The sequence below is a fragment of the Nannospalax galili genome, unplaced genomic scaffold (genome assembly GCF_000622305.1).
Source record: "Nannospalax galili isolate Female #2095 unplaced genomic scaffold, S.galili_v1.0 scaffold1791, whole genome shotgun sequence".
Taxonomy (NCBI): domain Eukaryota; kingdom Metazoa; phylum Chordata; class Mammalia; order Rodentia; family Spalacidae; genus Nannospalax; species Nannospalax galili.
In genome coordinates, this window is record NW_008329033.1 from 113,302 (window position 1) to 131,745 (window position 18,444).

Here is an 18,444-nt window from a genome sequence, read left to right on the forward strand (position 1 = left end):
CTCTCTCTCACATTGTCTCACCCACTTAATTTTTTTAACTTAAAAAAAAAACTTTATTACTGTCGCGAGCATCAGGGTCCCCGTACGGGCCACCATTTGTCGCAAGCCGGGACTCTGTCCAGCAGAGTCCCGGAAAGACGACACAGACACCAAGATGGGGTTCAAGCTTCTTTTCTCTTGCATCCTTTATTCTCTCTCTTTCATTATCTCATACACTATGATGCTGCTGCCTCGCTCTCTCTGGTGCTGCTCTCTCTATTACACACTTCAGTTCTCTATATAGCATTTCCAACAGCCCTCCCCCAGGCCAGGACCAATCAGGGCACACACACGTGCAGCGGGCAGGCAGAGTGGCAGCTCATTGGCCACGTAGCAAGATCATCAGGCTGGCAGCACCTGTTTTTGGGCTCACCATACTTCAGAGTTGGGGTAAACAAGCGGGATTCACGAGCCTTGGCAATCAGCCAAGAGTTGAAGTAAACAGCACGAGGTTTGGCAGCCAGCCAGGGCTCCATCTTTGGCTGGCTCAGCTGTGCTCGCTTCCCACAGCCCTATGGACATCAGTGTGGAGGTTACTCAAAAACCAAGAAATAGATCTACTACATGATCTGGCTATACCAGTCTTGTGCACACACCTGAAGGATATAATTTGTCAGTAGATTGTTGGACTAATATGGTTCCCTGTGGTTTTTTAAAACTAGCTAGGCATTATTTGTCTCTCGCATTGTCTAACCCTTCCACCATGAATGGGCTCCACTGGGGGATGGGGGGCTATGAGAGAGTGCCATTTGGGAAGTGTGTATATAGGTGAATAAGATTGCTTGGGGTGTTCTGTATGATAGACACACCAAAAAAATCAACAAATTAAAAAATGAGTTACATTTGAGGAGGAAGCATAAAAATTTACTTCACGTTAATTAGTAGAGGTGATAAACATTATCACTGAAATCTATCTGAAGATTTTATATCCATATCCATACTCAGGTGCCAAGGATCCAAGTGTAACCGACTGTGACTAGTAATCATCAGATACATAGAGATTAGAGACGCATGTGCCAACATCTAAGTGTTAATAGGAAGAACAATGAGCCCTTCTGTACGAAACAGTATATTTTAAAATGAAATGGAGATCTTTTTAAAGGTTAAAAACTCATTCAATTTTATGTCTTACAGGGTTTATACTGAGTTCAATATTGTATAACTGTATTAATTTAACTGTGAACTTAAAAATTTACAGCCACTTTTGAAAGAGATGTATCTTTGCTCTCGTATTGTTATTGAATATGTTAAAGCTGCAATGAAATGCTTTTTCTAATCATGTGGTTATTAAATGAAAAAAAGATTTTAAAAAAACTTTGAGAATTTCATACATGCATATAAGATGTTTTGGTCAAATCCATGCCCCCTCCCTCCCCTTCAACTCCTCCCATATCTCCCCATCACTTTTTTCTGATGTCTTCATGTGCTCTTTCTTCTTTTTTAAAATGGGGCTTTTTGCTACTCTAACATTCCCCCCCCCGAAAAGGTAACCCTAAAATCTTTTAAGGATTAGATAAGTGTTCCCAAATACTTTTGACATTTTTTGTCCTTTGGAACAGAGTAAGAGGCCGAAGGTCATTTTGGCTTTTAGCCAAGAAACTGGCTACATTTGTTTGGGGTCCTTTTACCCTAACTGCCTAGCCAATTCCTACCTCCTATTCTTATCACACCGCCCTCTGAAGAGGTTACCCAAATTCCCAGATAAGGAATCAGAAGGCAGACCACTCTGGCTTCTTCCATGCTGAACAGGGTTACAGGGTGAGGCAATTGGGGTACCTCTTCAGTGGTCTATCTAAAAGACTCCCAAATTGCATAACTCTTACCTGTAGGGAGAAAAGAAAGTCCTTAACTGGTGAATAGGGGATGTGAAGGAGAAGTAAAAGCAAAAGTAGTTAGCATTCCAAGTTCTTGATAGGGAACCAGATAAAAGTCAAAACAGGGCAAATTTCAAATGTTCATATCAGAGTCCATTGGGATTTCTTGAAAGAGCTTCCAAAAGCATCCTTCTATTGGGTCCTTCCTCATTTTTCTTTTGTCTTCCAAGGCTGGGCTCGAGAGTGATGGACTCAGGATTTGTTTTCAGGCACTTTGATAGCTGTTGGAGTGGTTAGAATCAGTATCAATTCCCTCTCAAAGGTTTCTAGATAGGGGAGAAAACAAATTTTTCCATCATTTTAGAACAATAGTGGGTTATCTCCTTTAGCTACAGGTGGGCACTACAGTATTGCAGACCAAGATTTGAAGTCTTTTCTAAGCAGCACTTTCTGCTTAGAAATGAAATCATTAGTGAGAAATAATTGTCTAAATAACATTTTATATGGACTTAGGCCTAATGTCTGGGAAGTGTAATCCCTTGAACTCTTAAAAAGCCAGCCACAGTCAAGCAGGACCTTTGACTTATTTTCACATAGATGGAACTGTTAAAGGAAAGGAGCCAGGGGCTCCTCCCAAACCCTTGTGACCCCTGAGGAACAGATCCTCCAACGCCCTAAAGGATAAAAATAAGTTCGTTTATTTGGGCCAACTGTTTGGTCTTAAACACCCGAAAGGAAAGTATAACCAAAGATTAAAGTGATCAGTATATTTCTTTACATTTACTTTAAAATTTTCCTGGAATTTAAATATGCAAACTAGCTTGATTCAAACTAGCTTTTATTTATTTATTTTTTTCACAGCATTTGTCCCAGAAGTTCCAACTCAGGGAATCTATTCTAAGGAAATAGGTATGTGGACAGTGATATGTGTCTGAAGGCTTTCATGAAAATCAAAAGAATCTTCAAGGTCTAGACTTACCAAAGTGGAGAATAACAACATAAAACATATTCTATCCTTAGGCAGTGTTAGAGGTTAGGACAGCATGAACTTTGGGGTGGGGTGGTTGCTGGTGGAGCCATGCAGCTTTGGAGGTGCTAGTGATATTGACTTCTTCATTTGGGTGCTACTTATGCTAGCTATTATCAACTGTACCTTTGATATTTGCACTTTTCTCTATGTTATATTATATAGCAATAAAATTTTAACTTAAAGATAAATATATTTTCCCATTATGGGAATTACTATGTCTTTGTAAATACAAGACATAAGCTGGATGTGGTGGCACATAACTTTAATACCCAAAGAGGCGGGGTAATCTCTGTGATATCAATCCCAGCCTGGTCTACATAGTGAGTTCCAGGCCAGTTCAGGCTAGAGGGAGACCCTTTCTCAAACAAAAGCATAAAGCATCCAGGTTGGGCATTTGCCTTCTTAATAAAAAGTGCTTAAGAACCAGAAATTTGAGCTCTTGAGCTTAAATTCAATCAAAAATTTCCTGTCTCTTACTGATTGGCTAAGTCTAACTTAGTATAATAACAATATATAGTACACTCTAACATTAATAGCAACAACAGCAAAAATATAGAATGTCTGATTATTATCATGTAGTCTGTCCTTGAACTTCTGTTGCATCATAATATGATTTTCAAACTAGAAAACCTATCACTTCTCTTTTTCCTATTTCAAGAGTTTTCAGTAATTCCTACATTCTTATTTACTTCATAGGAATTTAGTTAAACATAATCAGATTGCAGGTATTAAAGTTGTATCTTCCACCCACTGAAGGTTTCAAAGTTTGTTTTTATCTTTTTTATCATAGTGGACTCTTCTATCGAAAATAATCTACTCATTACAATGTGGTTTAAATGTGTGCTTGTCTAGTGTTTATGATCTCATTTATTTGGGGTCTCAACTTACTTTAAACTTTTCTTTTACAGAAAAGCAGAAACTCTCCAGATGTCTTCAAATGATGACCAGATTGTTATCCAGATATCACAAAGAAACGCCAGTGGCCTTTCCAGAATAAATGCTAGTGAACCAAAGACATTTGCTGAAAAGCCTAAGATAGTTTTTCGTAACATCAGCTATCAAGAAACAGTGAAGCGTGGCTTCCTGCTTCATAGAAAAACCGTGGAGAAAGAAATGTTATCCAATATCAAGTATGTGCGTGCACTAGATTTATTGACTACTGTATTGTCTCAAAATGAACTCCACGGGTTTTGCATATTACCAGTAAACTGAATGTTCATGTCTGTGTAGAGGTTAAAAGACACATATTGTTTCTTTTGGCTAAGCTAGGAGTGAAATGATTGGGTCATGTGTTAGGTACATTCCTTTAAAAATAGTTTTCTTCATTCTCTTTTGTAAATTCTGAAAATTTTATATATTAGTTTATTTCCATCACTTCCCTCCCTCCCCTCTTTAACTATTCTGAGTCCACTTAGTGGTACTTATATGTATATGTGTTTAGGGCTGACCACTTTGGATTGGATAATCTGTAAGGAAATTTGTCCCTGGAGAAAACTAATTTTTCTCTCCCTAGACAGCCATTGATTACCTGTATCTCTTCATCTAGAGACTGGACCTTCTGAAATTTCCCCTCCCTGCCCACATTGGCCTGTCAACTGATGGTGTCATTATTCAGGTCTTGTTTAGGCAGTTATATTGTGGAGATTTCATGGGTGCAGCTTCCTTGTGATGTCTAGAAGACACTATCTAGCAGTAGGAGTCCTGCTTCTCTGACTCTTACAGTCTTTAAGCCCCTTCTTCCGCAACATTCCCTGAGCCTTTGGTGTAGATGTACCAACTGGGGTGGGATCCCCAAGGTCACTTAATTTCTGCATTTTGACCAGTTGTGGAATTTTGTAGTACTCTCCATCTGTTGTAAAAAGAAGCTTCTTTGACGAGTGGTGAGAGTTTACTTACCCATGGATATAAGTATTTAGAATATGTTTTGAAGTTATATTGGTTTAAGAAGGGGACAATCGTAGTTCCTCCTATGGGGTCTGTGACCTCTCCAGCCATGAGCATTTGGCTACATTTATAGTACCAGTCAAGAATTTTCTCCTATTGATCAGGCCTTAGTCCAATTAGATACCTATTGGTTACCCCCAAGACAAAAATACCACTATTGTACCTGTTTTAGTTCCTTTTCTGTTGCTGTGATAAAACACCATGACCAAGGCAACATAGAAGGAAATGATTGTTTGGCTTATGACTCCAGAGCCCATCACAGTGGGGGGGGGCATGGTGACATAAGCACCTGTAGCAGAAGGCTGAGTGCTCACATCTTCAAACACACATAGGAAGCAGAGAGAGACTAACTGAAGGTGGGGCAAGGCTATGAACTCTTAAAACCTACCCTCACTGGCATGTTTCCTCTGACAAGGTCACACCTCCTAAACCTCCCAAATAGTGCCACAATTGACCAGGCATTCAAATACTCAGCCTATGGGGGACACTATTCAAACCATCACAGCACCATTAGGGATATTTTGCTGGGCCAGTCATTGTTTTGGTTCACAGAGTTTGTAGCCAGGTAGGGCTATTAATTGCTTTTTTTACTTGGCAGCTTATATAACATTGTATATTACTATGAGAGCTAGTCTTCTGGGAGGAGGCTTCCAAGTTAGTTCTAGCTTGATTCCACCAAGTCTTGTGTCCAAAGTGTATGGTGTTTTCAGCAATAGGGTCTTACCTTCAAATTCTGAGGGCTATGGCAATAGCCTTTACTATTTGGGGAGTCTCTTGGACTACCTTGAATAACAACTCAAAAGGAGGCTCCCCTTGCCTAGCACTGTGATTTTTGTTAGAAAGGCTTTGGCTGTACACATGTACACACATATGGTATATATTTAAATAAGCTTATAAAATAATATATTTCCCTATAACTTTTTCAGACATCCTTAGTATTATTTATCTTTCCTTCATCCCTCTCCCTAACAAAAACCTTTATTTAAACATGTTTCTAAAGTTTTTGTAATATGTGTGTGGCCTGTGTTTGAGAAACTGAAAACTTGTGTTAATTAGTTTTTGGTAAGGCTTATGTTTTGTTGGAAAAATTTCAAGATATATGATTATAGAAATATAATTGTGAGCTTTTACTTTCCAATCTGTGAAACAAAAGATTGACTGATATACTTTTTGAGCCAGACAATTCTTAGATACTTGTGCACTTTACATTTTGAATATTCTAAAAGCAAGGAGGTTGAAATGATAGTATAGAACTGTTTAAAATGAATAGCCTACTTGTACTAGTTTATAGTGTTGTGAGGCGCCTCACCAGAGAAGACTACACAGACAAAGTTTTGCCAAATGAAAGTCTTTTTTTAGCTGGCCAGTGACTACACAAGGGTGTTGGAACCCAAGTGCAGCACTGAGTCATCCCTAGGGTAAGCTTTTATACAGAAAAACCATTACCAGCAGTGAAAAGTTTAAGTTCCCAAGCTTACAAGTAGAAAGCCCCTTAACAATTCTATTCTATTAAGCAACAATTACTACTTTGCAGAAGCAAGCCAAGAATAACCTACAGAAGCCACAAATCTGCAGCTAGCAGACACTCCAAGACATGCTGTTCCCAAGACAACTGGGTTCCTGCTGACATGTGTTCCCATACCCTGGGCCAACTGCCTGATAATTTCAGAGGCTAGAGTCAGCTTAAACTTCAACATAGCATAGCTATGATCAAGAAGTACCATATCACATTCCCCACTGGTTCTATAGGTGTGAGTCAAATCCTGGACTCATTTAGGGGATTATACTGTCCTCTTAGGACCATGATTTTTACTGCATTCATTCATTGCCTAATATAGCCAGGCAATTGATCAGACAAGGTCTGACTGTCAGGACCATGAGTAGGAGGACTAGAGGCCCAGCCAAGGCCATGAACAGGGTGTATGAACAAGGCCATGAACAGGAGACCAGGAAAATAAAGATTAGTACCATTTGTCAGACTCATGCCTTCTTTTCTCTCCTAACTAATGCTAAGCTTTCCCTGATTAACCTGGATTGATTCGTATAGATGCAGCAGGTCTCTCCTAAAGCCACACAGAGACCTCCTTGTTTCATGAAGATAAGATCTGAGGTTTTGTAACACTACTTCTAGAGAATCTACCTGATTTTCAAGTCTGGAGAGGGAATATTCTAAGTGTCCAAGGTCCATGTCTATTTGGATACTATGATCCTTGAAGTTTTTCTCTCCTACAGTTAGAGCAGAGGTACCAATGGCTGCTGAACCTCCTATACCTGCCCTCACCAGGAGTGGGAGGAGGGCCACAGGGGCTGCCCTCTTTCTTCTGGATAATCCTGGATCTAGATCAAGGTGTTCTTCTTCCCCACTATATATATATATATATATATATATACCTGAGGGCAATGTGGAGGAGTATACAGAGGACTCTCCCTCCTTGACCCTCACACGGGTCAGAGGATGTACATTTAGTCAGTCCATTTGTGCAAGCCAGCCAGGTAGTTTCAGGAGCAAGGAAGAAAAATCTCTGCCCCACACTGTGCGTAAACTACTGTTGCAAACTCCCTTAAAGGGAGATCTCTCAATGTCATAGTTAGATGACATAATGCAGGGCCCTTGTCCTTGTAAGTTCCCTAAGGTGACTCCAGGGTGGTTCCTGTCACAACCTGTCTGGCCTTTGGAAGAAGTGAGAGTCTGATCTAGTCCAACTTCAATATAGTAAGGGCCGTTTGGGATTTGAGCACAACCAACAGTCCTGACCCAGGGCTGGCTCTGTATGATTTAAAAGTTGATGGACTTTCACTAGCATACTTAACATGGTGGGGGGGGCTGCTTCAGGGCTTCGGGCTGTGGTGGCTGGAGCCATTTTTCCTAGTGTGGCAAGTGTCACCAAGGTCATGGGGAGATGTTGGACTGTAGGTTTCTCAGGTACTGATAGATAAAGGTTCTGGTTTGGGCCAATGGGTGAGGGTCCTGGGTGGATGCCTTTTCTATATTGTAAACTCCTCCCCGGGAGTCCCTTCCTGTGGCATAAAGCCTTATTTCCAAAGTTCTCCCTGTCACCCAACAGTGGTGGCCTGAAGTATTCCCGGCTATGATCTTGATAGTTAGAGGATTACAGCCACCTGGAGAACAAGTCTGGGGTATTTTCTGTCTATCTATGTGGATGTAGGGGTCTGTATGCCCCCAAAATGAGGGCATGTCTCACAACCTCAGGTTGCACAGTGGTACTGGTCATTCCCCTGACAGGACGACTTGCCATTTGCAGGACAGGCATAAAATTAGAGGGTTTGAATTCCTTTTTCAAATCCTAGGTTGCCACAGCCCACTGCCTGATACCCTCCATGTCTGCCATAGGGGTATCATAAGGTTAAAGCTGTAAGGATGCAGAGATCTGTTTGGAAGGTGGATTGACCATTGGTGGTCACAGTCACAAGGACTGTCCCATCTCTGGTCTTCCTGAGTTGCCATTCCCAGGCTTGGGAGCGATGGGGACTATAAGAAATTCCCTTGTGGAAGAAGAGAAGCCAAAGTATAGTCATAACAATCAGGGAATTCATGTTAGTCCAGCTCCTTAGACTGTCTGGTGGATGGCCCTCTGGGTCTGCTGCAGAGCCTGTAATGACTTGAGAAGAGAGTAATTGGTCATTCTATTCTATGTGTATCTTTCAATTTGGGAAGGATAGGTGGCAGCCTTCCGAACATGAGCTCATAAGGGGTGAGTCTTTCTCAGTATGGAGTGCGTCTAGCCCTGAGTAGGGCAAAGGGGAGGAGGTTGACCCAACTTTCACCTGTTTCTATAACCAATTTGGTCAGGGTTTCCTTTAATGTCCTGTTAATTCTTTCTACCTGTCCTGATCTCTGTGGCCTATAGGCACAATGTTACTCCCAATTCATATTTAATGCCTTTGCCAAATTTTAAGGGATTTGGGCTGTGAAGACTGGGCCATTGTTGGACTCCAAGGTGAGGGGCAATCCAAACCTAGAAACTAATTATTGGAGCAGTTTCTTTGTCACTATGGAGGCTGTCTCAGTCTGGGTGGAATAAGCACCCTTCCAGAAAGATGTGTCTACAAAAACCAAAAGATACTTATACCTGAAGACAGTTGGTTTAATTTCAGTAAAGTACAGTTCCCAGTGTTCCCCAGGTGTGTTACAGTGATTTCAGATTCCTTCCAGGGCTTTCTCCCTCCTTTAGGATTCACTTGGGTGCAGGTGGAACACCTGGATGCAGTGTCCCTTGTGACTGACATGGTCTAAGTGAGGGATGTAGTACCTAGGCTGTATTAGTTCAACAGTTTTTGTAACTCCTGGATGATTTGGTTGGTGGAGTTTGGTCACCAGTTGCCTTCCCAGAGCCTCTGGGAAGATGGGTCTTCCATTTGGCAATATCTACTATCTGTCTTTTTCCTGCTTTAAGTCCTCCTGTTGTGCCCATGTCTCTTCTTCTGATTTATAAGTGGGCTTGTGGGGTAAACTTGGCTCTGGCATTACCAACAAGATTTGGAGGGGTTCTGCTGCTTCTAGGGCCACCTAACCGGGAGCTAAGTCAGCAGTTGCCCTGTGCCTCAGGGGAATCCTCCTTCTGATGTCCTTTGCAGTGTACAGTGGTCACCCTTTTGGGTAGGCATATGGCTTCTAGCAGGGCAAAGATTTGCTCTTTGCTTTTTATCTCCTTCCTAGCCGAGGTGAGGAGTCCTCTTTCTCAGTACAATGTCCCATGTACATGATCAGCGGCAGACGGCACAGAGTGTCTTTATACAAAGTGATAGCCTCGTCTCTTCCCCATTGGAGTGCTTGGATCAGGGCTATGAGTTCAGCCCATTGGGTGGAAGTTCCTCTGCTGAGGGACTGGGCCCATGTAGTCTGGTCTTTTGTGACAACTGCAGCCCCAGCATACCTGAGGCCATTTCAGATGAAGCTGCTCTCATCCGTATACAATAACTCATCTGCCCCTGACAAGGGATCATCAGTCAAATCTAGCATGGTGGGTTGAATCAGATCTGTCACTTCAACACAGTCATGGAGAGGCTGCTCTGGATTATCATCTGGCAACAGGTTTGCTGGATTGAGGGCAAAAGTCCTATAAAACCTTATACGAGGTTGGGAGTGCCTGGCAATGAGTCACCTGGGCATTTGACATCCACCTCTATGGAGTTCCTCTCAGGAGGGCCTCAATTGAGTGAGGAGTGGTCAAAAGGAGTTCTTGACCCAAGGTCAACTTATCAGCTTCTTTTTCTAATATGACAGTGACAGCTATTGCCTGTATTCAAGCTGGCCATTTAGCCAATACAGGACCTAATCTTTCAGATAGGCAGGCACAGGCCATTCCCGTGGCCTCAAGGTCTCAGAACTCCCTAGGCAATGCCCTGAGCCTTGTCCACGAACAGGTAGAATGGCTTAGTAATGTCTGGGAGAACTAGAGCTGGTATAGATACAAGGGCCCTTTTTAGGGCTTCAAAGGCTTCTTGTTCAGTCTCAGTCCATTGTACGGGTTGATTCCCTCTAAGGCTGGCATGCAGGGATTTTGCTATTTCAGCAAACCCTGAAATCCATGAGTGACAATAACCAATTGCCCCAGGAATTCCCTTACTTGCCTTTTATTTTCCTCGGTGGGGATCTGCAAAATTGCTGAGATGCAGCCCTGAGACAGCGTGCACTTTCCTCCTTCCAGATTGTACCCAAGATAGGTGACATGGGGCATGCAGAGCTTAGCCTTCCTTGCTGATACTTGATACTCCAAGGTCTGGAGGGTCCCCCAGAGTTTCTCAGTGACCTTCCTGCACTCCTCTTCCATTTCAGAGGCGGTGAGATCATCCACATATTGAAGTAGAGTACTTTCTGTATATTTATGGTGAAACTCCAGAAGGTTTGCACTCAAAGCTTTGTCAAACAGAGTTGGAGAATTCTTAAAACCTTGGGGCAGCCTAATCCAAATCAGTTGGCCTGTGTATCTTCCCTCTGGGTCTGCCCACTCAGATGGAAAGAGGGGCTGGCTGACAGGTGCCAGGGGTAGGGAGAGGAAGGCATCTTTCAAATTCAAGACTGTATAGATCTGTTTCTCTAGGGGTAAGAGGCTCAGGTGGTTTAGGACAGTAGGGTGAATAGTCTCAACATGCTTATTAACTTCCCTGAGATCTTACACAGGTCAGTAGTCTTGAGTCCCAGGCTTCAGGACCAGGAGCAAAGGGGTGTTCCAAGAGGAATGGCAGGGAACGAGAATCCCTGCCTCTCTTAGCGTGTTTGTGTGCTTTGCTACTCCCCACTTTTCCTCTTGACTCATGGGATATTGTCTGACTCTCACAGGGGTTGCTGTGCTCAGCACCTGGACAATAATTGGGGGCTGATGGGCAGCCAGACCTGGGGGGGGGTGCTCTCATCCCATACGTAAGGGAACAGTTGTAGATCCTACAAGTACCCGGGAGGCCAAGCATCTTTGCCATCAGTTTGTACTGATTGCAAGAGATATTCTTCAGACAAGGGGCAAGTTATTAGAATCCTAGCTGGGATCAGATCTGAGCCTAGGGAGAGACTTGCCTCCATCTCCACTAAAGAGATAGTAGCCTTTAGGTTTTGAAGGAGATCCCTACCCAGCAAAGTGTATGAGCAGTCTGGTATAACAAGGAAGGAATGACTCACAGTACCTTGTCCCAAGTCCACTGTCCAGGCAGTGGTCCATGCATAAGAGGTGGTCTTACTGGTTACACCCCGGATTGACAGTCGTTAGGGTTTTGTAGATCCCAAAGTTTCCTTCAATACTGAATAAGTCACTCCTGTATCTACAAGAAATCTAACAGGTTTGCTCTCAATTTTTGCTGTCACCGTGCACTCCTGATGGGGGCTTACTCGGATGGCACCCTGGACCCTTCAATCCTCCCCAAGGTGGAGGACAGGACTCCCCTCCCTCTTTTCCTTTTTCTCTCAGTGGGGGCATTCATTCTTCCAGTGTCCATCTCCTTACAATAGGCTCATTGATATTCCTCCAATCTCTTTCTTCCTTATTACTTTGACCTCCTCCCCTGGGCTTCCTACCATCTGTCTCTCTGAGAGCTGCTATCACTGCTCTAGTCAACTCTTTATTCTGTTTATCTTCTACAGTGTCACGGTTGTTATAAACTTTCTGGACAATTTCTAACAGCTGTGACCTATTCATGCCTTGAAACCCTTCTAGTTTTTGTAATTTCCTTTTAATGTCTGGGGCCGATTGTGTGACAAAGGCAATCCTTACAGCCTGCTGGTTTTCTGGAGCATCCAGATCTGTTGGGGTGAAGACTCAATACGCCTCTCTAAGGTGTGCCAGGAACCCAGCAGGTGATTCTTGAATCACCTTACTCACCTTAGAAAGATTTTTGGTCCTCCTAGCAGCTGGTTTTATTCCCCCTGAAAGGACTTGGTAACACTTGTCCAGATTCTCCTTACCTCTACCACTATTAGGACCCCACTCTGGCCTCTTGCAGGGGAATGTTGCTGTATACGAGAGTTACTGTCTTGGAGAGATGATTACCACACCCAAGAGCAATCTTTCTACTTTCCAATTTAATTCTGTCCTGTTCCTCTGCCATGAAGAGGGTTACCAGAAGCTGTAGGCAATCATCCAAGGTGGGCTGGTGGGTATAAAAAAATAGTCTCAATAAAATTAATGAGAGCTTGCAGCCTCTCTGAAAAAGGTGGGTTCTGAGTCTTCCAATTATAAAGATCACTGGTGCAAAATGGAACATAAATCATAAATGGCTGAGGATTTTGCTGGTGGAAGCTCGAGCATCCAGTGCCCTCTTGTGACCAGGGCGCCATCGGCAGGGCCTCTCTGAGAGGAAGGTGAGGCATTGTACCTGCCTCATGAGGTGCTAGCCCTGCTGCCCCACAGGTGGACCCAATACTTTGCTCACGGGGCTGGAAGAAGGATCCCGAGGCATAAGAAAAGAGGGGAGGCACTGCTGAGCCTCACCAGGAGTTGACCTCACCTCCCTCATACATTGACCCACTCTGGTATGGGGCAGGAAAAGGGCTCCAAAGTTGAATAAACAGGATTTTCCACCAAGTTTCTCCCAACTGCCCGGGCACATGGTGGCGGCGGGCGGGGGGGGGGGATGTCATCATCTTCAAGGTGCTCTAACCTTTTTCTCAGCCGTAGAGCCAACTATAAGAATGTGTGAGCCCAAAGAGAGCACACAGGCCTTAAGCCAGGGCAGGGGATATAAAATCAAGAATAGCCAGCGGTCAATGTAGGGAAATTGGTCAGGGTGTCTCGGGTCCCCAGTGACCATGTCCCAGACAGTGTGAATCATCTGGTTGTCTAGGGTCCCTTCACTGGGCCATCCTATCTCGTAGGTGGGCCATTCATGCTCACAAAGGGCCCAGAGTTTTCCAGGTGAGAAGTAGATGCCATAGTAATTCTTGTCCTTAGAACCCTCCCGGAAAAACCTGAGCATGCATTTCAGGGGAGTCTTAGGACAACTTGCTTCCCCTCCCATACTGCAACCGATGACAGGATGACAGGATTAACAGAACAAATGAGACCCACACAAATACAGACAAACAGACAACAACAAAACAAACGATGGCCATCACACAAAACACTCATTCACCAGGTTTAATTGCAGAGGGCAGTCAGCAACGTCTTTCTCAAGGCCCTGGACACTGGATCAGTGCCTGCATCCAGTCTCTCCTGTGTCCTCCTGAAGACACCTCAGACAGTAACTCACCCATAGAGGCAGGCTTCCAGAAACAGGTGAATTTCTTCAAAAATCTTTTAGGGTGGGGATATCAGAAACCACAGAACAGCAGGACAGCAGGGAGTCAGAAATCCTGAGGCCTTGGACTATCTCAATGGTGTACCACCCCTAGGAGTCTTCCCAGACCCGCACTTCTTCCCTGCTCTGGCCCAGGGTCTGAGGTCTAATTCTCTGGGATCTTGTTGGGACCTCCAAAAATGTGAGGTGCTTCACCAGAGAAGACCACTCAAAGTTTTGCTAAATGAAAGTCTTTTATTAGCTTGCCAGCGACTACATAAGTGTGTTGAAACCCAAGTGCAGCCTTGAGCCATTTCTAGGGTAGACTTCTATACAAAAAGAAAACATAACCGGGGTGAAAAGTTTAAGTTCCAAAGCTTACAGGTAAAAATTGTTATTAATAGAATAACAATTTCGATTCTATTAAGCAACAATTACTATTTTGCAGAAACAAGCTAAGCATAACCTACAGAAGCCATAAATCTGCAGTTAGCAGGTGCACTCCGGACACACTGACCTGTTCCCAAGACAACTGGGGTCCTGACGACTTGTGTTCCCATATCTGGGCCAACTGCCTGATGATTTCAGAGACTAGAGTCAGCCTAAACTTCAACGTAGCATAGCTATGGTTAAGAAGGTGCCTTATCACAATAGTTCTTAACAATTTCTTTAGTATTTTCCCCTTTATAGACAGGCAGAAAATATTCAAATATGATGCAACACTTTATATCTCAAATGATGAGAATCTGGTATCCAAATCAATGAAATTAATACTAATTTTAAAGATCCTAGTTATGGGCTGGAGAAATGGCTCAGTGGTTAGGAGCACTGACTACTCTTGCAGAGGACCCGAGTTTGAGTCCCAGCACCCACATGGCTGCTAACAACTGTCTGTAACTCCAATTCCAGGGGATCCAACGTCCCCTTCTGACCTCCGTGGGTATTGCACAAACTGGTGCACTTACACACCCATATACCCGTACACATTTAATAAAAATAAATAAAATGCTCTTTCTTTAAAAAGGTTGTAGTTATTATGATTTTCATTCTGCCATCCTGCAGTGAATTATAATCGGAGCACAGTGTTAAAAGTGAGATGGAGTACAGTGAGGAAGTGAGCATCTCTATAGAACCTACTCACCAGCAGATCTGTCAGTCCACAGTTGCTAATCATAGGGTTGTTGTTTTGTTTCTGATTTGAGCCTAGACCTCTGCCCTGTGGTCCTGGGAAGAGATTTGGGTTTGCTTAGAATAAATGTCCCATGTGTTTTCTTTGCTAGTTTAACGGGAAATAGCCAGGAGTTCTGGTATACAACTATAATCACAGTCCTCAGGAGGCTGAGGCAAGAGGATAATAAATTCTAGGACAGCTGTAACTACAAAATGAAGCCCCATCTAAACCCAGAAAAAAGTAGAGATACTTTATCCTTTTTTCTGACTCTCCAAATTCGAGGGAACCATTATAGAAATAATTTGGTCAAGTGTGACTGCAAACTTATGTGAGATGAGATATTTCTCTAGGAGTCTTCTGTTAAAAGCAACCAACTCCCTTTACAGGGCATGAGCTGTCAAGACAATGTAGGATGTTAAGAGAGAAATGCTTAGGGCTGAGAACTGCTCAGGTTGAGGCCAATGCACTGTGGAAGTAGAATTGGAACTCCCCATGTGGCAGCACCTTCTGTCAAGCCTGCTTCTCACCCCTTTCTTATGTTATGAATTCTGAAAACAGAAATAACTAGAGGATTCTTTTTTTCTTTCTTATATGCCTAGATAGAACTGACTATGAATATTTTTATGAAAAATTATGTTCAGGAAAATCTTGATCTCTTCAGATTTTGTGCTAGAGGTAGCAGGAGGTAAATGATTTGAGTTTGTGCAGGTTGGACAGAGGTAAAGTACATGCTGTGTGAAGGCGCATTTATCTTGCTGATCTTTCCACTATAATTGTTTCCTTGATTTGATAGTGTCACATCTGCTGTTAGAAATAAAATCAGAGGTTCAAAGACCCCATCAACACCACACAAAGAACACACCAACAAAGCAAAAGTAACTTGGCAAGGCAGATTTTACTTTTGCAAAAGGGTGACTTATGTGATCAGTAAGATCCAGCAAGTACACAAAGGACCCAGCAGCTTGGGGGACTTTTATCTCTAATGCAAGAGAACTGTGTCTTTTCCCCATTGGCTTGGCTCACAGTGTTTCCCAGTTGGCTAGTCTTAAAAAAATTGGTGTGAAGAGAGAAGAGCTCCACTACTCCAGGTCATCAAGCCAGGGAATGCATCAGGGTCTTTCCTTAAACAAAAATCTTACAGGATGTAGTGTGATTAAAAGATTAGAATTCCTTGTCATAAACCAAGTTTCAAGTTTTACAAAGTTTTAAAGAGAAGATTAATATCTAATGTTTCTTACATCTGTTGAAGACTTCAATGTTATTGCTTAATAGTGTGCACCTCAGTATAGGAGGGAATTATCATCTTGAGGTCTCCTTGCTTCATGAAAACAGTCCACCTTTGCAGTTCTCTCAATTTTTATAGTTAGAGAGGTGGCATGAATTGGTATTCTTGCCTACTCTCATTTCATGTTTAAAGATCCATGAGAAAAGTCATCCTGTTTTGGCTTCTGTAGTTCTAGACTTCCATGTGTGTGCATAGGCATGAGGGTGTCAGAAGTCAATGTTGGTTCTCTTTATAATTCATTCTCCATCTAATGTTTTTGAGGCAGGATCTCTCAGTGAATCTGAAGCTCACTTATTGGCCAAACTGGATGGCCAGTGAGCTCCAGAGATCTGCCTCCCTCCCAAGTGCTGAGATTACAGATATGCATACATCTTTGATCCTAGCACTTAGGAGGCAAAGGCAGTTGGGTCTCTATGAGACTGAGGATAACCTTATCTACATAGAGAGTTTCTGGTCAGCTGGGGCTACAAGGAGACCCTGTGTCAAAAAAGAGAAAAAATCCAAATTAATAAATTTCACATAGAGCTTGAATTGTAGTGTCCTTACGTGCTTCACTGTATGAGGCTGAACACCCAACAAAGTTTGTTCTTAGCTAAAATGGACCAATCTGAGTCTATGTTTGTTGCTTTTATAGTCACCATGTTCAGTGAACTTGCTGTTTTGTACATCTGTCTCAAACAAAGGCTTGGATATAAGAATATATTCTGCCCTATCACCTTCTTGCTCTCATGATATGGGGCACTGTCACACTGCATGACCCTGATCAACAGCTTCTGATTCAGCTCATTGAGCCTGACCCTGACAGGATCAGTCAGGACAAGTCTGTATTTCTCATGAGTTTGCCAGTGATCTGGTGTCACTTCTTCATAGGTAGGCACAGCCACTGTGTCATATGGATCACTTTTTACATTCATACGTAGGTTTATGTGTTTTCTTATCTTTTCTGCTAAGATGGAAACTTCTCCTGAAGACAAATGATTTCCTGTTGGAAAGTTTCAAGAGCTGAACTATTATTCCTGGCAGTTTTAGAGAGACAATCTTCTTTCCTGGAAATGCATAGAGGGAATCAGGCCTGCTCTGTATTGGGCATCACTCATGTTTTGCTGCTCTTGTCGCCATTGTCCTGGCTAAAATCTAAAGAATGTTTCCCTTTCCACGGCCTTATCCTCATTGGGATTACAGTGAAAAAAAGAAAAAAAAAAGGAGGGGGCTTTGATGAACATTTTGCCCTCCATAGAAGGAGTCTCCTCTTTGATGTTGGATATGATGTTAAATGCAGTTGCTCCTTGAGACTGACCCGCAGTCTGTATTATTTCCTCAGCCCTGTTGTCTTCCACTATGATCCCATTCACGTCCCTCAGTTCATCACTCACACAAATAAGACCACTTCTATCTGCAGTTCCTCTTCTTGTGATATAGGCCACAGTGACTGTACCAGTCTGCTCATCCTTCTTAATGGTGGCACCCAGCAGTTCTCTGTTCTTGACCAGATGGATTAATTTCATGGAGTCTTCCTTGTAATCAATATCATCAGACATAGAAGGCAATACAAGCAATATAATTCTTTGAGCCATTGTATCACATATTAACAACAAAGCCTTCACACTGGGTTTTGACAGTTCAAGAGCTCTCTGATCTCATTATTTCGTGGGTTGTTCTGAAGTTCTTCAGCCTGGTCATCATCTAAGGCTACCCCATCATGGAGCATGGGCACCAGGCTCTGTTTCTCATAGCAGTGGAGTTGTTCATGAATCTTGACCAGTGAATGCAGGCTTTTTCTTTTTTTTAAACCAAACATAGCCCAGAGGAAGGTCAGGTCCTTCTGGTGATCCCCATGTGGTTGCTGCTATGCAGACAGAGCAGCCAGCAGCTCATATAGGCCTGTGTTGCCAGCAGATTCAATAGAAGGTGCTGGTATAATGCAGGCTGCTGGAATTCAGCACTTCTCAGGAAGCCACAGGGAGGCCTAGCTCATGTCCTGCAGCCCTGCTAGAGATTAAAATCCCAGTCTTGTGCAGTGGGAGAGATAGTTCAGTTGTTAAAAGCATTGACTGCTCTTGCAGAGGACCAGGTTTCAATCCCCAGCACCCACATGATGGCTATGAACTATCTTTTTTTTAACTTTTTTTAAAAAATTATTACTTGTATTTTATGTGTATGCGTGTATTGTCTGCATGTAGGTAAGTGCACCCGTGTTGTGCAATGCCCGCAGAGGTCAGAAGAGGCTGTCAGATCCCCTGGGACTGGAGTTACAGACAGTTGTTAGCTGCCATGTGGGTGCTGGGATTCGAACCTGGATCTCCTGCAAGAACAGTCAGTGTTCTTAACCACTGAGCCATCTCTCCAGCCCCGGCTACAAACTATCTTTAACTTCAGTTTCAGGGAAAATCTGACACCCTCTTCTGACCTCCGTGGCATTGCATGACACAGGTGCACT

At 43.0% G+C, this 18,444-nt stretch overlaps 1 protein-coding gene and 1 pseudogene across 2 annotated transcripts in view; one reads left to right on the forward strand and one right to left on the reverse strand.

Annotated features, from left to right (window-relative positions):
- Positions 1-18,444, forward strand: part of LOC103731712 (ATP-binding cassette sub-family G member 2) — a 70,114-nt gene that overhangs the window by 18,615 nt on the left and 33,055 nt on the right. Inside the window, exons 2-3 of one of the 2 annotated variants that reach the window (XM_008830129.3) lie at positions 2,715-2,762; positions 3,792-4,013. In XM_008830129.3, the coding sequence (XP_008828351.1) occupies positions 3,811-4,013 (203 nt within the window). In that variant the 5' untranslated portion in view covers positions 2,715-2,762; positions 3,792-3,810. The remainder of the gene's footprint in view (positions 1-2,714; positions 2,763-3,791; positions 4,014-18,444) is intronic. The other variant, XM_017797325.2, reaches the window with a different exon arrangement.
- LOC103731768 overlaps positions 9,734-18,444 on the reverse strand; it is an 8,870-nt pseudogene continuing 159 nt past the window's right edge.